This window comes from Atractosteus spatula, chromosome 7 (assembly GCF_055471065.1).
Source record: "Atractosteus spatula isolate fAtrSpa1 chromosome 7, fAtrSpa1.hap1, whole genome shotgun sequence".
Classification (NCBI taxonomy): domain Eukaryota; kingdom Metazoa; phylum Chordata; class Actinopteri; order Semionotiformes; family Lepisosteidae; genus Atractosteus; species Atractosteus spatula.
Window position 1 is genome coordinate 5,599,795 of NC_142712.1, and position 22,661 is coordinate 5,622,455.

General features: G+C 41.5%; 1 protein-coding gene across 1 annotated transcript; it reads right to left on the reverse strand.

The window, feature by feature from the left end:
* Positions 1 to 6,374: 6,374 nt before the first annotated feature.
* Positions 6,375 to 20,834, reverse strand: LOC148830275 (SH2 domain-containing protein 1B). Its single transcript, XM_088922038.1, has 4 exons — positions 20,635 to 20,834; positions 18,419 to 18,482; positions 8,885 to 9,053; positions 6,375 to 7,478 (listed from the first exon to the last, which is right to left on the reverse strand). Exons 1-4 carry the CDS (start codon positions 20,832 to 20,834, stop codon positions 7,438 to 7,440), a joined length of 474 nt encoding a protein of 157 aa, XP_088778164.1. The 3' UTR covers positions 6,375 to 7,437.
* Positions 20,835 to 22,661: the final 1,827 nt, after the last annotated feature.

A 22,661-nucleotide genomic window follows, 5' to 3' on the forward strand; every position in this document is an offset into this window, starting at 1 on the left:
TCATACCTTTTCCAGCAGCAACCTTAGCTTTCCCAGGAGGTCTCCTAGCCAGGTACTGGCCAACCTCATAGCTACTGAGCTTCAGTATGCTACTAGTTGTGAGCTGCAGGGCGATAGAGCTGCTAGCAGTGTGTTTTAATGGCAATGCTGCTTCGTATTTTCTGGGATTATCCAAGATAAACCCATTATAGTAGTTAAGAAAAAATATATTGTGAGCGCATGTTTGCCATTTCCTTAAAATAACACACCAACAAACAATGCTATGAGATAGTTAATGACAAAGCCGTCAGGACTTAACACCTCTGTATATTAAAGTAGGGCAGCATCTATCACAGCCCACTGTGCTCAGTCACCATACTGGGATATTCTTGTCTTCGGGTGCACCAGTACTACCTACAGCTGCAACATTATTCCTTACAGGTCGTCTTTGTGCTGTACTGACCAAGCCCAGCCTTGCTAACCCAGTCTGAGACCAGTATTACAGGTTCAAGCTAGGTGGTAATATTGTAAGATCGCAATACTGTAAAACAAGGCTGTTTATGTGTGCTAGTTACGTTTTTTGACAAGGCTCTTTTTGTTGTTTTGGTCTTACCATGTGTGAAAAAATGGCTGCGGAAAACTAATTTACTTCCTCTCTGCTGTACAATGTCAGGGTTTTTTGCCTGGAGTGGGTGAATGACCCTCCTTTGTCATTTTGTGAAATGGCAGATTGTCGCCACCAGAGGGCAGCCATATGTAAGAACGGGAAGGCTTACCAACAAGAAGGTGCTCGCAGCAAATCAAGGAGTTTCAAACTAACTCAGCTAAAGAGGTGGTCTAACTATTCAATTAGCTGCAGAATTAAACTTCTAACTAGGCTCTGGGGTGTTCATATGAAACTGTAACTTTAATTAATTGAATATTTTGATCACATAGCTGTAAAAGACCTATAGAATTGTAAAATTCTATATGCCATATATCTGGGTAAGAAAATAATTAGATTAATTGCTTATTTAACTACCCAGTTTAAACAAAAAAAGGCACTAGGCTCCTAGTTTGAACTGAGTATGAAATTAATCTGAGAATTGCATCCAGCCGTTTCTTGAAAGCAGCTAGAGACACTATCAGCTTTGACAACGTGGCTGGGCAGCTTGAGCAGACTCCCAAGTCCCTTGAGTGGAGAAGAGCTCGGACAAAAAAGAGCTAATGGAAGATTTAACAGAAGTCTGAAAGCCTTAAGGTTAAGGGTAACGTACTTAAACAAAATTTGTGGACTATTTAAAGGATACACTCAGAAACATTATCTTGCAATATGTTACACCCACTTCTTTAAGTTGTTCTTGCATTTTGACACTTTGCAAAACAATTTCATGTTATTAAAGTCCTTACATCGGGGCAAGGAACTAGTGCTTGTTTTTTAAAGTAATTTTGGAATATGTGAGCATTTCAGACCTTGCTTTGTAAGTTTCATTTGACATAGCCAAGTGTTTTGAAGTGTTGCTTAACGGGAAAATGTGAATTGATTAAGGCTGATAGATTACTTTACCTGGCCAGACAAAAAAAACTGGGGTACTGAGGTCCTGGGGTGCTGGGATGCTGGATTGCTGAGGCACCAGGACACTGGGGCAGAGTCACACAGTGCTCCAGACAGAAGGAGAGGCAAGGAGGAAAGATGGTACTGGAAGTCAACCAGCCACTTGTCATTTTGAGGACACCCATGCGGCTGGGCACAGGGGTACAGACAGGAGACGTGCTCTTTGCCCTGCTTGCACACTCAGTTTTGCACCTTGACAGGAGCAGCTACACAGGTTAGCAAAGACAGGAGAAAAAAATGTCTTTGTAGGTTCAAGGTTACTGACAGATGGAGAGAAAGCTCCAAAAAATCTACTGCCTTACTCATATGGAGAGCCACGTCACATGAACCTTCAGACTAGACGATGAGGACACAACGATGTCATTACCACTTGTCAGCATTATTGCCGTCAAGTATCTGAGAATTACTCTCGGCTCAGTCCCATGTGTTCACTTTGGCTCGTGCAGGAAGTCGGGATGAAGTCTTTTCTTTCTCGCTTCCAGCAGCTCGGCATGCGACTCGAAGCCACCGGTCCAGGGCCTCCTGATGGGCGGCTCTTGTGACAAAGCCGCTAGCCCTTGTCTGGTGTCTGGAGATTGTTATGCTCCTGTCTGAGACCCTGCACATCCCTCTGCTTAACCACCCTTTTTCCATGACATGGCCGTGGCGTGCCTTCCTCCCCCAGCGGAGACACTCTGCTGCGGTTTCATGCTTCAACCCTGCCGGTCCTGTGGGGCTCAGTTTCCGAGTCTCAGGCCTCAGACATGCCTCCCTCTGCGTCACAGGACCTCCAGCCCCCTCCCTCCTCTGCTCCCCCCACTTCCTGTACCACTTCTTTCAGGCTGACGAAAGCAATGGTCAAGACAGGTTGTATATATGCATGTATATATGCCTCTTGCGGTGTATGGTTTTTATCATGGCTGTACATGCAAACGAAAGAAATACTTTCCCTGCATCAAAAACAAGTGCTAGGCAATAAGAATTGTACCATGAGCTATACACATCAAAAGCAGGGCTGTATCCTCTTTACTTGCAGACTTTTACAAAATGACAAAAAATAGAATTCCCACAACATGTAGCACAGAGCCACAGCATTGCTTAACGCTTAATTAATGTTGCAACAAAAGAATCTACACAGTTAAAACAGGAAAAACCCTGATATAAAGAGCTAATAATGGGAAAAGGGTGTTTGTTATTGCCAAATGTCCATTAAATCACGAATGGCATTTTATCAGCCCCAAACACATTATTATATGAAATATATATATATATTGTACTGTACATATGCTTTCTAAATGTTTTTACTTATCTTTTTAACAATTGTAGTCAGCACAATCAATGCAAATTGTTCATGTACCTTTTTCATCATAAATACGCTAGCTCTTTACTTCATGTGTTGTAAATATATTGTGTAAAATTAGTTACAGCATTTGAAACACAGACACTCATTGTAAGCAATTCGACTACCACTATAGGGCACCATTGATATTTATGCCTTTTATACCTACAGTTTTTAAAAGTATGTTGTACAAAGGATGTGATTTATTTTTTTATTATTTTTGCGTTTTACATTTATTCTTTTTCTTTTACATTTATTCTTACACAATTATCTCATTTTAGTGTATGTTACGGTACTGTAATTGTTCTTTCTCAATAATCTACATGAAGTATTGTGTCATGTTACATACACTCATTTATTCTATCAATGTCATACCAAGATGCAATCACTATTCAATACATGTACTTTAACAACATTTGGCATGAAACTGTATTGTTACAGTAATAGGTGACTAGGACGTGTCTCTAAGAGTTTAGATCTGGCAGTATAAATATTTCCAGCTTCAAAGCAGAGAAGATGTTTGCTGAGATGTAGAGGGTCCAAGTCTGTGATCAAAAGCAATCATAGAGTTTACCTTGGTTTACCTTAGTTAATTAAGTCCTGGGTAAATGATTAAGTGTCAATCAACAGCCCAGAAAGACATCATATGAGATCACGTCAAGACCACAGAAAGAAAAAGAGGAAAAAAAGAAAGTCAGACCACGAGAGAGAGAGAAGTCAGGAGGAGTTGAAACTTGAAGCTTTTTTCGGGCAAGAGCACCTACTTCATGATCATCCAGACAAAACTTGATTGGAGCTATGTATTTAAACCTTGCAGAGAGAGCTTTAGATTCTGTGTTTTTAAGGAAGTTGGATTTCCTAAATTAATAATACCTCAAGTTAAAGACAGCCTTTCCTGCCTGTGGGTGCATTTTTAGAATAGAGAGATAGGCTCCAATTTATTGTATGACATCCGAGTTTGCGGAGTGAGAGATTTAACTGCAGATTGTATTGTACAGTATTCAGTTGAGAAGGCAGCGTATCTCTTATTTTGGTCTCTGTAGGCTATATTTAACGGTCAAATACTGTGTAGCAGTCTGGGGTTTTCAGGGTGATTAGAACTTTAGGCCTCTGCAATGCCTTGTCTGTATATACTGTCTGTATACACAGAGTAACTTGTGTTATGTTGTGTGTAGTGTAGTTTTTGTAACTGTTATTGTTAATAAACATTTGTTTCATCAAGTGTGCCTGAATTATTGCTCTTTTCACAAAAGCAGTGCCAGAGAACAAAGAATTCACATGCCTCTAACTATACCAACTGCACGGGTATGTTCTGAAGAAATCACTTACAAGTTGGGGGTTATGTATAATTATTTTACTGATTGACTAAACCGCTCAGTCAGCTCCTGATATTCTCCATTTTCATAACACCCCATTTGTAGCAATATTTTACAACATATTTCTCCTTTTATTTCTTCTATTTCTCCCTGTTTTTCAGAACAAACCAAGCCAACAAGGTGAAACACGGGTGTGTAAGTTATCTAGGAAGTAAGGGAGACACATGTTTCCAGTGAGTGACACAATAGTAGCAGGGTAACAGGTAGAAGGATCTGCACTGCATACTCCAGCACAGCGAGCAGCATGGGCTCCATTCAGCCCTGTTTTAGGATGGGTGTGAGATCAGAGAGCAGCAGCAGTAGTTCTCCCAGAGCCAGCAATCCTGACAGGGTCTTGGTCAGGGCCCAGAGCCTCCGGTTCCCTGTGCCAACAGGATTGGCCAGCACACTGGACGTAGAGCTGCCTTTTGTCAAAAGTGACATTTAAAAGAAAGTCTCAAACTTAGATTGAAAACTATTTTGGTAATTATACATTAGTGAGATTTTTTTGGGGGGGGACATCTATACACAAAGGGTTGTGGGTGTCTGGAACGAGTTACGCAGCCATGTTGTGAAAGCTGATACCCTGGCTTTTTTTTCAAAAACAGCTGGATGAGAACCTCACATCACTTAGCTCCCAACAAACACACAGCCTGAGTGCATCAGATGGCCTCCTCTCTTCCTTATGTTGCTCTTGCAACTTTGCTGTCTCTTTCTGTATTTTGAAACCTGCCCCTGGCACATTTCCCAACAGATTTCCAGTCATTCTTCAGAGTATGCAGTTTCGAGTTGCACAGGCATCTGTGGTTTCCTGTGTGCAATAACACCTCAGCAGGATTCACGTCTGGAGGCCGAGGTGGTTGATCCATAACTATAATTTATCTTCCCTTTTCGCAACAAAATGCTCTATAGGCCTCACGGCGTATGCTTAGGGCCCTTAACCAGCTGGACTATAAACCTTTGTCCATTACATCTGCTGGCAAACCTTGTAGCACGAGAGAGTGAAAAATTGTTTTTCCACATCCGTTGATCTGGCTACAGTGCAGATCTGAGGAAGAAAAGTGAGCCCATGCCTTCCTATAGCCTTCACGCTGGGCATGAAAGCATCGGATTTCGCAGTCTGACAAATACATCGATTCACATATATTCCTCTATGCATTACATATCAAATATAGTGCATGCTATATAGCACACTGTGAAGATGTACTGTATGTACTAGCTCCCTGTAGTCTTCACAATGTAGTTTATATTGCTTGTGCAATTAAAAGAAAACAAGTGACCAGAGCTTTCTGCATTATACTCTCTTGGTCCCCATAAAAGATAGCCTTTGTAGTCATAGATAATATAATCACTGTCTTTTTTAAAAAGCCCTTTGATGATATTTTGTCTTTTTGTTCATAATTCAGATGTACTTGGTTATCAGTAGTCTATTTCTAATGCGGTGCTTAAAATTCCAGTCATGGGCATGCCAGATCACACACTAATTCTAAACACCTAACTCTAAACACTCTGTAGTAACAGACACGACATCATAGGAGATGGGCTTAGGTCGTGATCATGACATGCTATTTTTATTTTGATCTGTTCAAAGTTCATCTTAATTTTGACACTAAGGACCCTTGCCCACTATATCATGCTAGTAATCAGTCTGTGTTTTCCTGTTTTTCAAGTTACTGGTAAGCTCAGTGTTGCATTTCTTACACAGTGCATGGATTTTACAACAGGGTTTTTTTTCCGCATAAGTAAGTTAAAAAAAGAGTATGAGTCATTACTCATGATCACCACACAGAGACACAAGGCCTACAGCTGGCAAGAGAGTCTAATACACACCTTCAGGATTGTCAAATATGCAAACCACAAAGTACTTAGATATTTACAGTATGTATTTATTTATACAAAACATTTAGAGTGGAAAATAATGCCAATTCTGATTGCAAATACAGTAGTTTGAACTGTATAAAATCTAGAATACACTAATAAAAAATTACAGCAGATTTAGATTTTTTTAATCATATTTATTTACAATTTTTACAAGTTTTATTTACAACTTTTTTTTTACAATCCCACAGAAAGAAAATACTGTACTCGCCATAGACAGCACAAGACAAACACATCATAGGTATATATTATTGATTACAAACAATTAGAAACATTTTCAGTTTAAGCATGTTTAAAGTGTATGTATCCATTTTCTAACCTCTTCTTACAATACGGGGTCAGGAAGGAGCCACAGCCTATCCCAGCAAGCAACAGACGCAAGGCAGGGTACACCCTGGACAGGACACCAGTCCATCGCAGGGCAGACAGACACGTAGACACGCACACACTCATGCTGGGGCCAGTTCTCCCAGTAGCCCATTAACCTACCAGTATGTTTGTGGACTGTGGGAGGAAAGTGGAGCACCCAGTCGAAACCACATAAACACAGAGAGAACATACAGACTCCGAGCAGCAAAGGTCAGGCATTAAACCAGCAATAATAACCACTGTGCCACAGTACTTGCGCTTTATTTATCAAATAAATTACTTGAAATTTTTAAATATATTTAACATTTTTATATACTCAATGTATTTACCATGTTCGGGAGATTGCTGTACCTAATGAAGGTTCTGTTTCATAAGGTTTATTCCACTAACTAGGCAGATCCATGGCTCTCTATCATCAAGTGAGTTGTATTGTATTGACAGTCTCTATTGTATTTGGCAGTAAGCAAATGTGAGAGTAGTTAATGAACACTGAACTTATCCACAAAGATGAATTATTTAAAGCTAATTAGGCATTATCATACAGCTGACTGTATTTCTTCACTATTATTGGAGTCAGTGATCTGAATATATTGCCTCTATCTTTTGAACAGTGCGAGAGACAAATCTATCCTGACAGTTCGTACTTTGTCGCTTGAGTCTTATAACGTCTGAGATTCATTCCCCCACATCTGTTCATTTCAGCATTTATCAATCATTTTCCTCCTTTCAAACATATTTCTCTAAGAATGCTACAATTCAGGCCGTGAATTTCACATTGAGGACTAAAACATCAAAAAAGATGGCATTACAGGTTCCCTCTCTTTTTAAAAAAAAAAAGTTGTGAAAACTTTCTTCAGTTTGGAGTTTTTTAAGTGACAGTTCTCGAGGCTTTCTCAGGGTGTTGGCTGTCACCATTCCTCTTTTCTGTGTCCGTAACAACAGTTTCATGAAGGAAGAACATCCACATAATCCTTGTCAGTGATATCTGGAACACAGAGAAGAAGCAGGCTCCTTAAAAAAAATATTTCCCAACGTTTCCTACCTTATTAAAGGGGTGTCCTCAGATTCCTGATACTGAAACAGAGCATATTCCTTTTGCCTTTTTGTATTTTTGTAAACAATAGAGTAAAACAAAAGCATTTATACTAGAAGCTTTGAATACAAGAAAGGGTGGAGACTTTCAAAGCAAAACTCCCGTATCAAAATACGAGTGATTTTTACTCTTCTGTTAGCTGCCTATATACTCGATGTACATCTCTCATGCTTTCAGAAACACAGGTGTTCTCAATTCATCTACTGCAGTTTACAAAGCAGAAGACTTAAAACTTGATTGTGTGTATTTTGCGAGGATTTTAAAACAAAATTGGTTCTCTTCACATACACACCCAGTTCTCGGATAAAATCGGTAATAAGCAAGAAAATCTCTAGACAACAACTGACAACTCTAGAGCAGGAGCAAAACTGTTGAGGAAAAACTGATGAAACCCATGGTAGTACTTTATGGAGAGGAAAATTTTAGAAAGGAAATGACAACAATATTTGCAGTCACCTGCAAAACATGAACAGCTCCTATTCCCTTGTAGGTGTGGAGCCACCTACAAATAACATGTTTATTTTAACATGTTTAACATAAATAACACATTTTGCATTGCTGACGTGACTCATGCATGCCCTGGGAAAAAAATCATGGGTATTTGACCTTTGCAAATATCACTGTCAGCACATCAGATCACTTTCAGAGACAGGCAGACATCATCCTGCAGATATGGAGTTAGTGTCACGACCGCTAGCCAGCGGAGATCAACTCTCAAGAGAACTAATCGGTACCAGCAGCGGGTTGATAATAACAACCGCCGCCGCAGTGTTAATCCACCAGCACACGCTCTACCGTGCGGCTCGCAACGCTATTTAAACCATCCAGACCCGCTTCCTGCTGCTCGGTATTGAGTCTTCTCCTAGAGAGCTCTACCCCGCCTTGTTTGTACTGTACCTCGCTTGCGATACTTCTCCCGGCTTCTGAACTTTCCTTTTGCCCCTCCACCTTGTACCTCGCCTACTCATTCGGATTGTACGCCTCTCTTCGCATCTCCTGGATTTCGAACTACCTTCCGCCTTTCGACCACGATCTCGCCTGGCGTTTCGGATTGTACGCCTGTTTCGATATCGATCTGCTCCTGCGTCTGAATAGGATCCGCATACCTCTTCACTGGGGACTCATTACAGTTGGAGGAATTAAGAGTACATTATTGTGTTGTTATAGGAGGCAAAGATCCCGTATTCTGAAGTGCACCAGGATACGACAGAAAGCAAAATTTCCACTGCGCCACACATGATACAGTACTCTCATTACAGCCATTAGTACTAATCAAACTGCTTCAACACTTTACCTACCTTCATAATCAGGGGTGTCGTCAAGAACGTTTTTATAAATGGGCAGATGCTGCTGCTTTCTCTTCACAGGGTGGTGAAGATGAGCTGCCAGCCCTTGGCCACTTTTTTTATAGTTTCTAATCAGGTCTTGTAGCGTCTTGAAGAACTTCTCCTCCACGCCTGGAGACGCCTGGGGACAGAGCTGTGTGTAAGTGAGGCGGGAAGAGCAGGTTTGATATCCACAGTGGCTTGCACGTGGTGATGTAAGGTTGTGATGAATGCTGACCCTGACCCCTGACCCCAGAGCCACAATAAGCAACCCAGAGCCAGGATGACACCGGAGTGTCAGTGGCAGTCCATCACAGTTCTCGGCTTGCGGAACCGCTCCAGGCTCCTACAATGTACTGATGGTCCCTTTTTGGAGAATCCTGCCCACTCTCGAGATCCCGTTTCATCTCGGAGGTTAGTTCATTTATCATATCAGTTAGCAGGATTTCTTCTGCTCCTCTCCACGGTGTTATCCTGTGATGAGATTCCCCTTGCTTATCACAAATAGACATGCTGGGAAAGCCTGGCATGCTTAACTGCGCTCACCCATCAATAAGAAAGTGAAGAAAGAAAGTGAAAGAAACTCACCCTGGTGCACAAGCAAAGCTTAAAACTTGACGCCAAGTTTTCAGCTAGCATCAGCACTAATCAGCCACTCAGCAGAGATTCTGGAGAAGTAGAATTAAATCTGGGACACCAAGTAGTGAACAAAAATGCTAAGGTCGCTCCGGATCTATCAAAAATTTGCAAGTTTTCCGTTATCTCCTTCTAACTCATCAAACTTGATTTGGAATCAGGACTGCCGGCTAGCTGCTAATGTTAAAGCACAGGATACAGTGCACTTCTCCCGTGCTATTTAAACTCTCTACAGTTCGCGTCTCCCAACTCTCTCCCTGAACTACAGGAGCTAAGACAAAGCTCCGAGCCTGTGGGTACCTTGCTGCTAATATACCCTGAAAGTTAATCCTGCAACCTAAAGCCAGAGTTCGAGACTGCCTCTGGATGGGTCTCTACAGTCCACTGCAGGTCAGTGTCCCAGCAGAGTGTTAGACTGCCTCTGGATGGGACTCTACAGTCCACTTCAGGTCAGTGTCCCAGCAGAGTGTTAGACTGCCTCTGGATGGGACTCTACAGTCCACTGCAGGTCAGTGTCCCAGCAGAGTGTTAGACTGCCTCTGGATGGGACTCTACAGTCCACTGCAGGTCAGTGTCCCAGCAGAGTGTTAGACTGCCTCTGGATGGGACTCTACAGTCCACTGTAGGTCAGTGTCCCAGCTATACTGCTGTCTATTGACACAGGCTGCCTAGCTGGAATATTGTGGAAACAGTACAGCTCAGCTCTTTGCCCTACAACAGTTGCTCTGGTCATCATACGGGGCCACCACCAGAAACGCACTGCTGAAAGAGCACCACATCCACAGCGACCTGGCGCAAGAATACACTGAGCGTAGCCATTTCACGAGGAGTGACAAACACCCAAGAATAAAGTGTCATGGAGCGAAACTGTGACTTAACCCACTTTGCTGAGGGCTGGTCTCCCGGCCAGAGGACAAGGGGACCAGGACCCCCCCTGCAGGGTGACCAAGGGGCATCTGCAGAGGTGGAGATGGGATGGAGGCGGGATGCAAGAGACATATGAGAGAGGGATCTCATAGGTATTTATAGCGTTTGGGAGAGGAATGGATTGTTGCTGACAGCTGAGTCTGATTGAGCTTGGTTGTTGTCATCCCTCCCAAACCTTTTTTATAAACTCCAGAAAGTAAACCCAGCAGAACAGGGAACACAGTGACGGGGGGTGACTGAGTACTAACTGCAGGCACTGTGTACTGTAATACATTATAATTTACGTCAGACAATCTCTAGACAAAATACATACACCTTAAACGCTACAATTTCTGTACCCACTCTCTGATACAGTATATTAAATCCTTCTTTAACATTAAGGCGAAGGAGATCTAAGGTGAATCTTGCAAGCTGATCGATACCTTCTGAAACAAGCGACTTGCCTCATCACAAGAGAATCCAGAAGCGTAGACACCCTTTACAATATTTAATTTAATAATGTCATTTTATATCCTTGTAGTACTACTCATAATAGCGATATTTTCACGACTGCATTTCACAGTCGTCATTTTGTTCTGTATTCAGAGAGGTTATAAGGCATTGAAGATGCAGTTTTCTAAACAGCGTGCAGTCTGCATTTTTCTAACAAGTTTTTTTTTTTTTTTTGTCCGGCAGCGGATGAAAGTATCGCTGCTAACTTGAAAGACGTGCTGACGCTTTCGGTGTTGATTAAAGTACGTTATCGCCAAAAAATTGAACTATAAATCGGTTGCGGCAAGAGACATATGATAACATTGTAAATCTCGCCACATTGCAAATAACGACACGTTAATACAATTAAACAAGCATCACACCGAACGGAAATGAGAGGTATAAAAGCGTGGTTCTCAGATCTGTATGTATTTTAACATGTATTGTTATAAAATGTTTTCGCACGTTGTGAATTTATATGATAAATAATATTGTAGCGCTCTCGGGTTCACGTGGGTATGCGCCCTCGCCGCTGCCGCCTCAGGTCGGCCCCCCCACCGCTGGGGACTCGAACCCGGGCCTCCGGCGTCACTCAACAGGGACCTAAAGGGAAACTAAAGGGAGATCTCCCCTCAGCCCAGCGGCTGAGGTCCCTGCTATTCACGGGGAAGGGCGGTGACGTCACCGCGCTGGAAAGCCGGCTCGCTCAACCTGCAAAGGCGGCCGTGTGCGTTACAATATGGACATTAAAATAATATAATAATATAATAATATAGTATAACATATTATACATACTGTATATGCACAGGTGAATCAATACATGTTTTCATAAATGAGAAAGACATGCTTCTCCCTCATGAGTGCATAGTTTAACTTTATGTTTTTTTTTAGTAAGTGAACTTCCCTCTGTTATTAAAACAAAAGTAGAATTCATATTACAATTCAGTACATACCTGAATTTTGTGAGCCAGCTCCCGTGTTATTGCACTGAGCTACTGTATATAGGGTTTTTTTTTGTTGTTGATTTGGATGGCAAAGGGTGGACGTCTGTGTGAGACTGGTGTGAAGTATACTGTAGATATTATGATTTTATGAAAGTAACCCAATTTAAATCGCATCCGCACGGCGTTCGCACGTGTTATTGTCGTGGTATACAGTATGTTGTTGGCTTGATTGCCTTGCATCGCTGGCGTAGAAACAGGAACACATGCTCTGTGGTTTTTACTCTGTTTCTTGCAGTAACTGTATCCAAGGCACTTCAAATTGCTTCGTTTTCTGAACTGGTTCGAAAACCAGCACAGTACAGACACGAGCACTCTTAATTCGCGCGTTTTGGTTCAGTGGGTCTTGAAAATATACAGCACTTCTTAACTAAGGAGGGCCTGATTCACACTTTGACACGCTTGGGCACAGTCAACAGGCAAGGCGCGGGCGAACAGAATCACCTGCACGGGTTTGCCTCGGTGTTTCTCCGGGCGCCGTCCTTCACCCATGTCTCAGACTGACTTAATAAATCGACAAAAATGCCTTTACTGTCGTATTCTGTGCCTATACTGTATGTTTAAATTTGTATAAAATCGAAAATAAAACCCACGAAACTCCAAAACAAAGTTGTGAAAAATATCTTAGTTCGACGCCAAGAATGTGTAAAAAAGACCATTATTTAATATAAAATTTTTCACCGAGATTCCGTTTCGTTGGAGAAAAAATAACTTAAATTAAAATTAAATAACTTAATTAGGATTATGTTGTCTTCAACAGGGTCTTACAATTAATAACGCGTTGGTTAGTAATAAGAAAAACGCCTCATTTTTTTGTCAGGGTGCGGCGAAGGGGGACAGAGAAATACTTGTTTTACAGTACATTTAAATAATTTAGAAAAGTTGGCGCTTACGCTTCGCATTCAATAATTAAAATGATTAAAGAAAACACTAACGATGTTACTTATTCTATACTATGCAAAATAAATGGCATTTAAAAGGCTTACTGACAGCAAAAGGACTGAAGATAGTTGCTCAGTCTGGAAGAGAGTCTACTTGAAAACTGACACGTTGTACGGTTATATAAACATCTTACATTAATACATTTTTGTGCAGTTGTTTTTGTTTAGGTTTTCAGACCCATGTTTTGAGTGGACACACGTCTTCGTCCCCCACTTCCAACGCATTTTTTTTTATGGAGAATTCGTTTTTGATTTATGCATTTTCAAGAACGCATCTCCCACATAAACTGAGAATTACCGTACTTGAACGTACCTCAGGTAAAACCTATCTGCCTGAATCTTGTCTTATTGTTAGTCGCCTTGGAGCTATCCCGTCACGTCATAGCTCAGTGTTCCGTCAAGTGACAGACCACTACAGCTAACCACAGCACACCAGCGGAGAAACTAAACTCATTCACTCTCGGATTCACGGCTGCGGACTGTATTATTATTATTATAGTTTCTAATAGTTTTAGAGGCATATAGAAGCTCACATTTTACATTCTATGTTGAGGCCTGAGATAAAAAGATGCTAAGATCTAAAACCCTTCACACTCAGTCAGAAAACCGCACCAACCACCAGATGAGGGTGCGAGAGATGATGAGGAAAGGCTAGCTGCACAAGTCCCAGTCTCAGCGTGTACCGCCTCTCTAGTTCAGCGGTGAATTAATGCAGCGCTTCAGCAGTACAAACCAGCAGGTCTAAAGGGTCCATGGCTAGCAGAATCACGCCGCAGTGCTCTTCAGCTCTGCAGTCTCCACCTCCAGCTCTGTGTGCAAAGCTCACACACCTAATCGCAAGGTTGGGGTGCACCCTACCTCCTCGCCAGAACACTATGCTCTATGCAAGTTCTCTCCTTAAGAACCCTCATCCAAATACAGAGACATGTCTTGCACAGCTGATTAATGGGTTTTCCTTTTGTTACATGGAACACAGGTCCTGGGAAACACTGTGGTGACAACCATCATGACTTGAAGGACCCAGCCACTACAGTTAGTACTTAGATCTGACTCCTGCACAAGCAGGCTGTGACCGGAAGATCATCGGAGAACCTCGTGTGAGATAGGCTGCAATCCAGCCGCGCACATCTCATCTATGAACTCTTTCAAAACAAGATCCCTTTTGTCTTCGCGAAAGCGTTTTCTGTCAACTGAACAAAATCTTGAACATTGCAATTGTGCGTGAAATCCATGCGTGTTCAGGCCCGTACATCATTGTGCAGCCCTTGTCAGACCTTGCCCATCAGATAAATGAAAAACTCATTTTCACTGCATTCCAGCTACCACATGATCCAGTGTTTCTCACTCCTGGTGCTTGGCGTACCTAGGTGCTGTGGGTTCTAAACAAGATTCAAACTCTTCAGTGGCTAAACGGCTTGGAAGTCGTGCTAACTTGAACCAATGAAGCTACTACTTGATTCAATTAAGTCATTAAGAGCGCAGAAGGAAAACTCTGAAAACTTAAAACTCAGGAGTGTGTCTGCCTGTGCCATTGGCATGTCTGTTTTATGTCACGTTCCATGCTATAAGATAAAAGAGTGGAGGTCTGGGAGTAATATTGACACGTCATTATATTTCCTATGTAGCACATTGGTGATTGCATTGCTTTGTATGTAACTGGTACAAGTGAATTTGTTTCCAGTTAGGGTGTTTGTGAGCAGCATGGCTTTGGCTGTCCTGTCTCAACCGATCAGCTGTTCAGCACAGAGCACAGCCTGCGGCTCAGAGAGACAGCAAATACCCGCTTTTGTAAGAAAGTGCTACACCACTAAGCAAACCACTGAACCTGTCTCTAACTCTACACCCTGAAGGCACTCCTGCTTCTGCTTTTTTGAGCTGGTTATTTAATCACTCAAAGACAAACATTTCTTTCATAGCCAACACATCTTTTTTAGATTAATTGTTTTTTTTATGGGGATTTTTTTTTTACCTGGATGGATAATATTTGAAAGTGTAAATTCTTTAAATTAAAAAATATTGTTTTTCCTAACTACAGCTAGAGTTTGATCAGAACGATTGGCTTTATTGACACATTATTAACGAGATGGTGTTTTTTAAACTAGTTTATAATGTAAGGTAGTCATTTTAAATACAGTGCCTTACAAAGGTATTCAGACCTTTATACATTAAGTACTGTATCAGGTCTGAATACAGTACTTCTGCAAGGCATCGTACGGGGATAACTGACATGTACCTCTCTGTCCTGTCTGTCTCTGTCCTCTTCTCAGGAAGAGGTTGAATTCGAAATCTCACCCACATCCTCTCTCCTACACATCCAGTTGAGCCCTCCTTTCCACCCATCTTCACCCTCGTAGCAGCTCCCTGGCTCATTCCTTGTGAAGACAGGGGTCCTGTCAGCCTCACCCTCACAGGCTGGCTACTGTCCCCTCAGCCCGGCGAGAGACATACGCCAAATAAACTTTCAATACCTCACATCTCTATGACAACCGAACAGCAGAAACTCCGATTAGCAGACTCCAAGCAAATACCTTCATCATTTAAAAAAAGTGCTGTTACCCCCAGTCCAACACAATTAGTTCTATATGCACAGACACATGACCATTATGTTTTTACTCATTTCTTTTTTAATAAATTCAGGATTTTTTACTAATTAATTTTTAAATTAGTTTTAATTTATTTTAATTTCAGCATGTTTGCAAAAAGCTGTGTTTTTTTTTTGCACAGCAGAGTATCAACAATCAGCCGCGCTGATGTAAGTTAACAAATTTACTTAATGTACATATGGATCAACAAGTTCATTTTATATAAATCCTCTGGAAATATGCAATACCAAATGGAAGCAACAACCTAAGTCTTAGTTTTTTCTCATAGCTTCTTTTAATGTTTTTCAATGTTGTAAAATTTAAAAGTGAGCTTCTACTATGTCATTATAGACACTCAGACAAATAGCAACGGTGTGAAATATTTTCTCTTTCTCAATAAGAAACCTCGCATTCAGAGCTAAGAGAAATCCCTGGATTTAATTAACTTTTATTCACACAAATTACACAATACTTACATAACATTAACATACCAGGCCAGCTGACAAATATAAAAAAAGTGTTTACAGTATGTTCATAATTGTGCTTATACTGTAATTCTTTAACAGCCTATTGCAATATAATATCAAAGACTTAAAATGTTTTAGCTATTTCCTTCAGTCAGAGAATAATTCTATGCACACGGTGCCTTAAAGTTAAGCCGGGGTATGCTCAGTGGACTGTGATATGAATTTACACTCCACTGCGCCTTGAACTGAGCTCTGAGGTCTATTTCTTTGCCTTGGTTAACAAGGCCTTTTTTTCAGAACTCACTGCAGTTTAAAAAACACACTTGATAAGGTCTGCAGTCCACACAGACTTACCAATGTGGCTGTGTGATTATTAAAACAGATAGGAAGGACCAGCTGTACCTTAACTCTGACTAGCTGGTGAGGACAGTTCTGCAGACCTGCTGAGAGTAGACTGTGCTCTTCTATGTTTGCTCTGTACGATTCCCATTTAAGGTGGAGTTCTTCAATATCCTAGTTAACTGAAGAACGTACAATAGGCAAAAATGAACAACAATGCCCAGTATTTGATCAAGTTTCCTACTTTTCTCCCTGTTCTTAATGACCAGCCCAACAATTTTGTAAAGCAACATCCCCCTCCTGATGGCCAGTCTGGGGCTCTGAACTAGCCATCACGGTTAGCTCAGAGGACATCTGCAAGAGGAACACTGTCTGCTGCTTTCATTCCAGCTAAGCTCTACCTCTCCAGTGCTAATTGATCACGTAATTAATCTGTTTGCGTGTTTAGATTTTCATTTACTTGTTAATTGGTTCTTGAGTGTCAAAATTATTCAGCTTCAATGGTAACATGCTTTTCCGACAGCTTCAGCACACTGAACGTGATGCAGCCTCTCTGCTGATATTTCCGACTACATGTATCTTAAAGTGGACCAACTGATGATGAACGTACACATGTGGGAGTAACACTGTATCATAGCCAGACACAATGAACATTTTTTTCCTTCACCAAAGATCCAATTACTCATCTCACTTTTTGAGAAATGAAAACAGATGTGTCAAATCTGTGTGCTGCTTGTCTTGGGAATGACTATCTGCTCAATTCCCTGCTGCCGGCCAAGCTTTGCAGAGCCTCTGTGCACTGTACTGTGATTTTGCCAGAAATTTTACAGTGTTTTGCTCCCAGAAAAAAAGGTGAGATCTTTTCTAAATGTAAAACATTTGAAGAGAGTTTAAATCAACGTTATCTTCTATTCGTATGACTTTTTTTGACTATTTACCGATGAAAGGATTTGCAAATAAAACATATACGGAGTAAAATAATTTACTCCTTTCACCTTGCTTTTCACGACTACATTGTGTTTTTTATATAATTAACTGCTTATGTTATGCCAGGATAGATGGGAGGTAACATTTCGATATACACTCAGCAGTAACACAACAAATAACCAGCAATCTAGACAAAACACTGCTACATCCTCTATCACGGAACAAAATGGGGTCTCAATGGGACCACAGACCCAATCCGGGCTTACCAGGATTTCCATTGGTAACTGAAGAGAAAATGTGATCTTCTCCATTATAAAAATCTCCTTCACAACATTGATCCATTGTTCTGATGTTGGGAGTTAGCAAACCATTTTCTTGTGACTGGCAGCTAAAAGAATTCCTAGCATATATCTATCCTTTACTTCTAAGTGGTCAAAAGTAACATTACCGAAATACATGACAGAGAATTCCAATGGTTTGTCTAGGTTTTCTATATTATTAAGAGCAAAATGTGTGAATTTGCAGTATTGGTGTACTGTATTTTCAGGCAGGACCAGAATACGTGTAAATGAGTTGCTACTTGCTCTACACATAACCTCTAACATTGTGAACTGCTTCCTTTTTGGTTTGAATTGTAGGACCGATAAAAAAACAAGTCAAATGTTTCTGACTGGTGGAGCTTTGATGATATCTGCATGTATTCTTCCACTGTTCAGCAGAAATTGTTCTTTATTTAAATACATCCTGTTGAATCTTTGCTCATATCTTCAATGATATTATACAGTTTTGAGATCATTTTCTTGTGGTCGCTTTGCTGGTAAGAAGCTATAAAAATACAGAGCAACATATTTCCTTGCTCTGTATTTGGTAGTTTCACCCAGCTATTTACATAGTGCCTAATGTGGAGGTCTTTTTAATTTGGAAGTCTTTTTTTCCAGATTATATTGTTGTGATAAATCTTTTCAGGTGATTCTGTTTCATCATGGTACTTATGGCTGTGATCCGTCTCATAGTCCAGATTCAACTGTGTCCTTTAATCAGGGGTTTTGTGATGCACTAGCTGCTGTTTTGTGGCGTTCCCGGTACAACCTCTACTCTGTCACACGCGCTTCACAGTACTGGTGTATTTCAGATTCCCTCGTGAACTGTTCATTTCTCCAGGCTGCCTGTGCTCAGTGTGCGTGTCAGACAGCTTGCGTATGTGTCCGTCACTTACCTGTAAGGTGTAATATCCAGCGTGGTTCGTGAGGATGCGGTATGTGTAGACCACTTTCTTCTTGCTGGACAGGAAACAAAAAGACAGAGTTTCAGCAGCGGGAACGTCTTCATGTGTGAGGTCGCCAGCACGCTGTGATAGCTCCCCAATCTATCCTCCTCAGACTAGCTTCACGGTGAACCAATGTACCATGTTTTCTAATAAAACATGTTCCAGATCCTGTCACCATTCATTCCCCACGACAGGGCTGGTTCCCAGTCCTGGTCCCAGTGCCCCACACACGCCTGCTGGTTTCGTTCCAGTCGAGCCCTCAGCTCTACAATCAAGCCCTTCATTGACTTGCTAATAATCAGATTAATGTGAACTGTTTGCTCCCAGCTCTTAGACATGTTGGAACTTCAACCTTTGTATTTTGTAAGTGAAATAAAATCCCATATGTGCGACTAGAAACAAAGTGCAAATATTCAATTAAAGCAATTTCTTAGATCCAGTGAGGCTTCAATGATCCCATGAAGGTGAGTTGGAATGAAAACCAGCAGGTGTCACCAGGACCAGGACTGGGAACCACTGCTCTAAACGGTGCCACACACCACAGTCCCAATTTAAGCACAAAAAGTGAGTTTCGAGATTCAGAAATAAACGAATCAAAACCGGATGGCATGACGGCCACACAGCACCTGCACACACTGCAGCTCACAATCCCAAGATTTCCCTGGGCCTGGAGGAGTTTTTGCTGGAGAGGATCTTTAATTAAAGCATTATCGCTGTAACGTGAGAGCTTAGCAACACCAAGCAGATTTTCAAACTCCAGAAGGAATTGATCACCATTCATGAAATAAACACAGCTTTGAAGCTGTGTAACGTCTTTCTTCAAATCACCTGATTTCTAGAAGAGCAACGATGTGAAAACTACCCGTGACAAACAAAGCCAAGGTGTGAGTGCAGAGCAGTTTCTCACAGCGTGCAACATGCTTGTTTTCAGTATAGAAGGACCTCTCTCCCTGAGTGAGCTGCAGGTGCACAGGCTGTGCTCAATCTACTGTACCTTCCCCAGAGCTACTGAGGCCAAAATCCCAGCAGCCTGGATTCACGCTGTGCCAAACCAGAGCACTTGAAGATTACAAATCAGAATTTGCTCCCAGAAAAATGCTTTCACAAAAAGGGAAAAAAGGAAAGACATAGAACAGTGCAAACTACAAAACACGCGTTCCATGGATGGAGGAAACAGGTGGCTCTCCAATTGCACACAGAAGCTCTGAACATCTAGGAATGTTGGTGTCTGTCAGTCCTGATCTAGGGATTCTGTGTGTTTCAGATCAGTACCCAGCCTTCCTGGCATGCTTCAATGTTCATACATTACACCTCTTAAAAAACATTTTTTCCCCCAAGAAGGACCTGAATAATGATACCTTCATATCTGATGTTGTGTTCACAAACTTGCGGTCAGAATTTATAGGAAAGATCAGCAATTTTCAAAATCTCTGTGCTTCTCGGTGCATCTTCATTCGGAAAAATCTACAGTTAGCCATCCTTTTTGGCATTTTGGATTCATCAAGGTGATATAAAAATATATTGGAAGTTCTCGTCAATTAGTATTAGTATTTAGTATTTAGTATTACCTAAAACATCATGAAAAACACAAAAAATAAAAGACAGATTTTCTCAAGAAGAGTGCTTTAGAAGTGTTTAGTGCTGAACCTGTAGAATGACAGAATAATCCAATCTTATTATAGAGTGAATCTGCTCTGGCCCTGTTAATCAGGACTTTGTTGGGTACATTTTGTGTTCGTACATAGTGTTTGAGAAAAAGAAAAAACAATACAATAATTAAGAAAAAATAATACCATTTGTATCTGTGCCTTTGTATCTGACTTTTAAACTTCTCAGATAACAAAGAAGCCTTACAAAAGAATTTATTTTAAGATTTTATTCCATAGCACTGTTTTTTTTTTAAAAAAAAAGCTCTTCAGTACAAACATTCAGTTTGTAGGATGTCTGCGTGTTCTGTACATCAAGCGCAGGTACCGAACACTTGTTCCATAAAATCTCTCTGCATCTCTCTGCTTCAATGCAAGTATATCTGTGATTTTTTTATTCTGAAAATGTGGAACAAATCATTCAAGCCTACCAGCACTTCTTAAGTGGCTAATTGTAAATCAGAACGTAGGAACAGTCTGACTCCGACAGGTTTCTCCCCCGTCGCGGTGTGTACTTACAAGACACAGAGGCACAGAGCCCCCGAAATCGTTTCGCTGTCGCGGATCAGGAAGGCTCCGTCCTTGCCTTTCTTGGAGAGCAGCTCCTCACAGGTCTGCCTGCTGATGTTCCCGTGATACACTGGGCAGTCCATCGCACCGTACGCCTGCATGCCAGCCGCGCGGGTGCAGCGCTGCAAGTCGAACTGTTTGCTCATCATTGTGCTCGCGCGCTTCTGGTCAGGCGTTTTCACACAGGAAGTCGCCCGTTTCAGCGCTCAGCAAACAGGGATAGGTTTGAGTTACTTTACCACAAGTCGCAGAGGCTGGACAGCTTTCATTTGTGAAACCGTGATATTGTTTGTTTCTCTCTCTCTCTCTAGACAACAGAAACCTAAGCTCTCGTTATTTTCTGTTTCAAACGGAATTTCCGACAATGATATTTCACATCTTGCTCTACATCTGGTCATGTAAGCTTCAATGAAAATAAAGGGTAATTAAGTACTAAAATTTAGGGAGCAGCTTTTTTAAGTAGGGGGTTTGGCTTGTTGAGAGTTAAATGTCCTTAGTATTAAAAGTATTTCACATACAGATGCAATTGTCTGAGTATTAGATGCAAAACTCCTGTCTCCTGCTTCATTGCTTCAGTGTCCTGGGTTTGATTCTGGGGTTGTATGATTTACATTTAATAGTTAACAATAAGGCACCAAAGCAATTCACTCAAGCTGCCTTGAAGCCATCACTGCGCCCCCTGCTGTCTGAAACCAGCCCGTACACCAGCCTAGTCTGGCCCGCTGCTGCAGTCCGCTATATTCAAGGGGAAACAGGGAAAGGCACAACAGTGGTCTGGCAAGATGTTATTGTCAAAGCAGTCAAAGGTTGTTGTTATTTTCCTAATCGTGACCTACAAGAGTCGTTGCTTCTTTTGTATAATGTACTCTGCTGTAAAACAACAACAACATGTAGCTTAGATTCTGCTAGGCTTGACTCTGTATCTTTACGTACGGATGTCACCAACTGCTGCGGTTTTTTTTTCTAAATGTCATCCAGCGGCTGTGAAATGGCAGAACTGAATTTTTTTTTTAATGTGAGGAAAAAAAGTTTCCAGAGCCCAGAGCGGCTCAGACGATGCCCCGGGGCTCCGCGGCTCCAGGTGTCCCTTTTGAAAATTACTTCAAAAAAGTTCACCTGAACACAAAAGAACGAACAGAGTCTTGCATTACGGCAATTACAGGAACATTTAAACGCAATTAAGCTATAAAGACCTTACTAGGAGGTTTTCCATCTAGACGTCTTTGATTCAAGGGCGTTTTTACAAGCTGTGGGCTCAAACAGCCCGCTGGGGAGTTTTTCCACAGTAAGAGAACCGGCGACTTGAGATGGTTTTAAAAGGCTGTGTTGCAAAAGGGCACAGAAAGAAAAAAAAACACAGCCTCTGAGTAATGAATCAAAAGGTGATGAAGCGGGACACGAATATCTTAGCCGCTGTTTTACCTAAACAAGAGACAGTTAAAAGTCAAAGCTGTGTCATACTTTCAGCGCTCTTCCGAGCACCGCACGCGTCCCTCGTGAGCGTGGGTCGCTCAGATCTGCGGTCCTCTTGCGCCGTCTCCTGGTGAACATCAGGTAGGCTCACTGGGGAATTTCTTGTCTTCCGATGACGGTCATGTTCATAACGTTTGATATGATTAAATATGATCACCAATATTGATCTATTTTGTTTTTTTATGTTTTTGCTATACAGGTGCCCACACAGCAGCAGTATTTAAGAAAGAAAACAGAAAGGGAATCTCTTCAGAAGTGTAAGTACCGCTCTCGCCATGCATTACGGTTCTACTCCTTGGACCCGTGGAATAGATCCCCCAAGACATCTTAACCTTGTTTGACACGGAGGAGCTCTCTAACCGGCCTCGACGGTGTGTAGTGTCATCGAGTAAAGCAAAACGGTTCTGTAGAGGACAGGTTTTTTTTTTTCCAATGACGTCTGCGTGAGAGGGAGAGAGAAGGGGAGGATGATCTTGAGTTGTCTTAGACCCATAGGTTTCTAA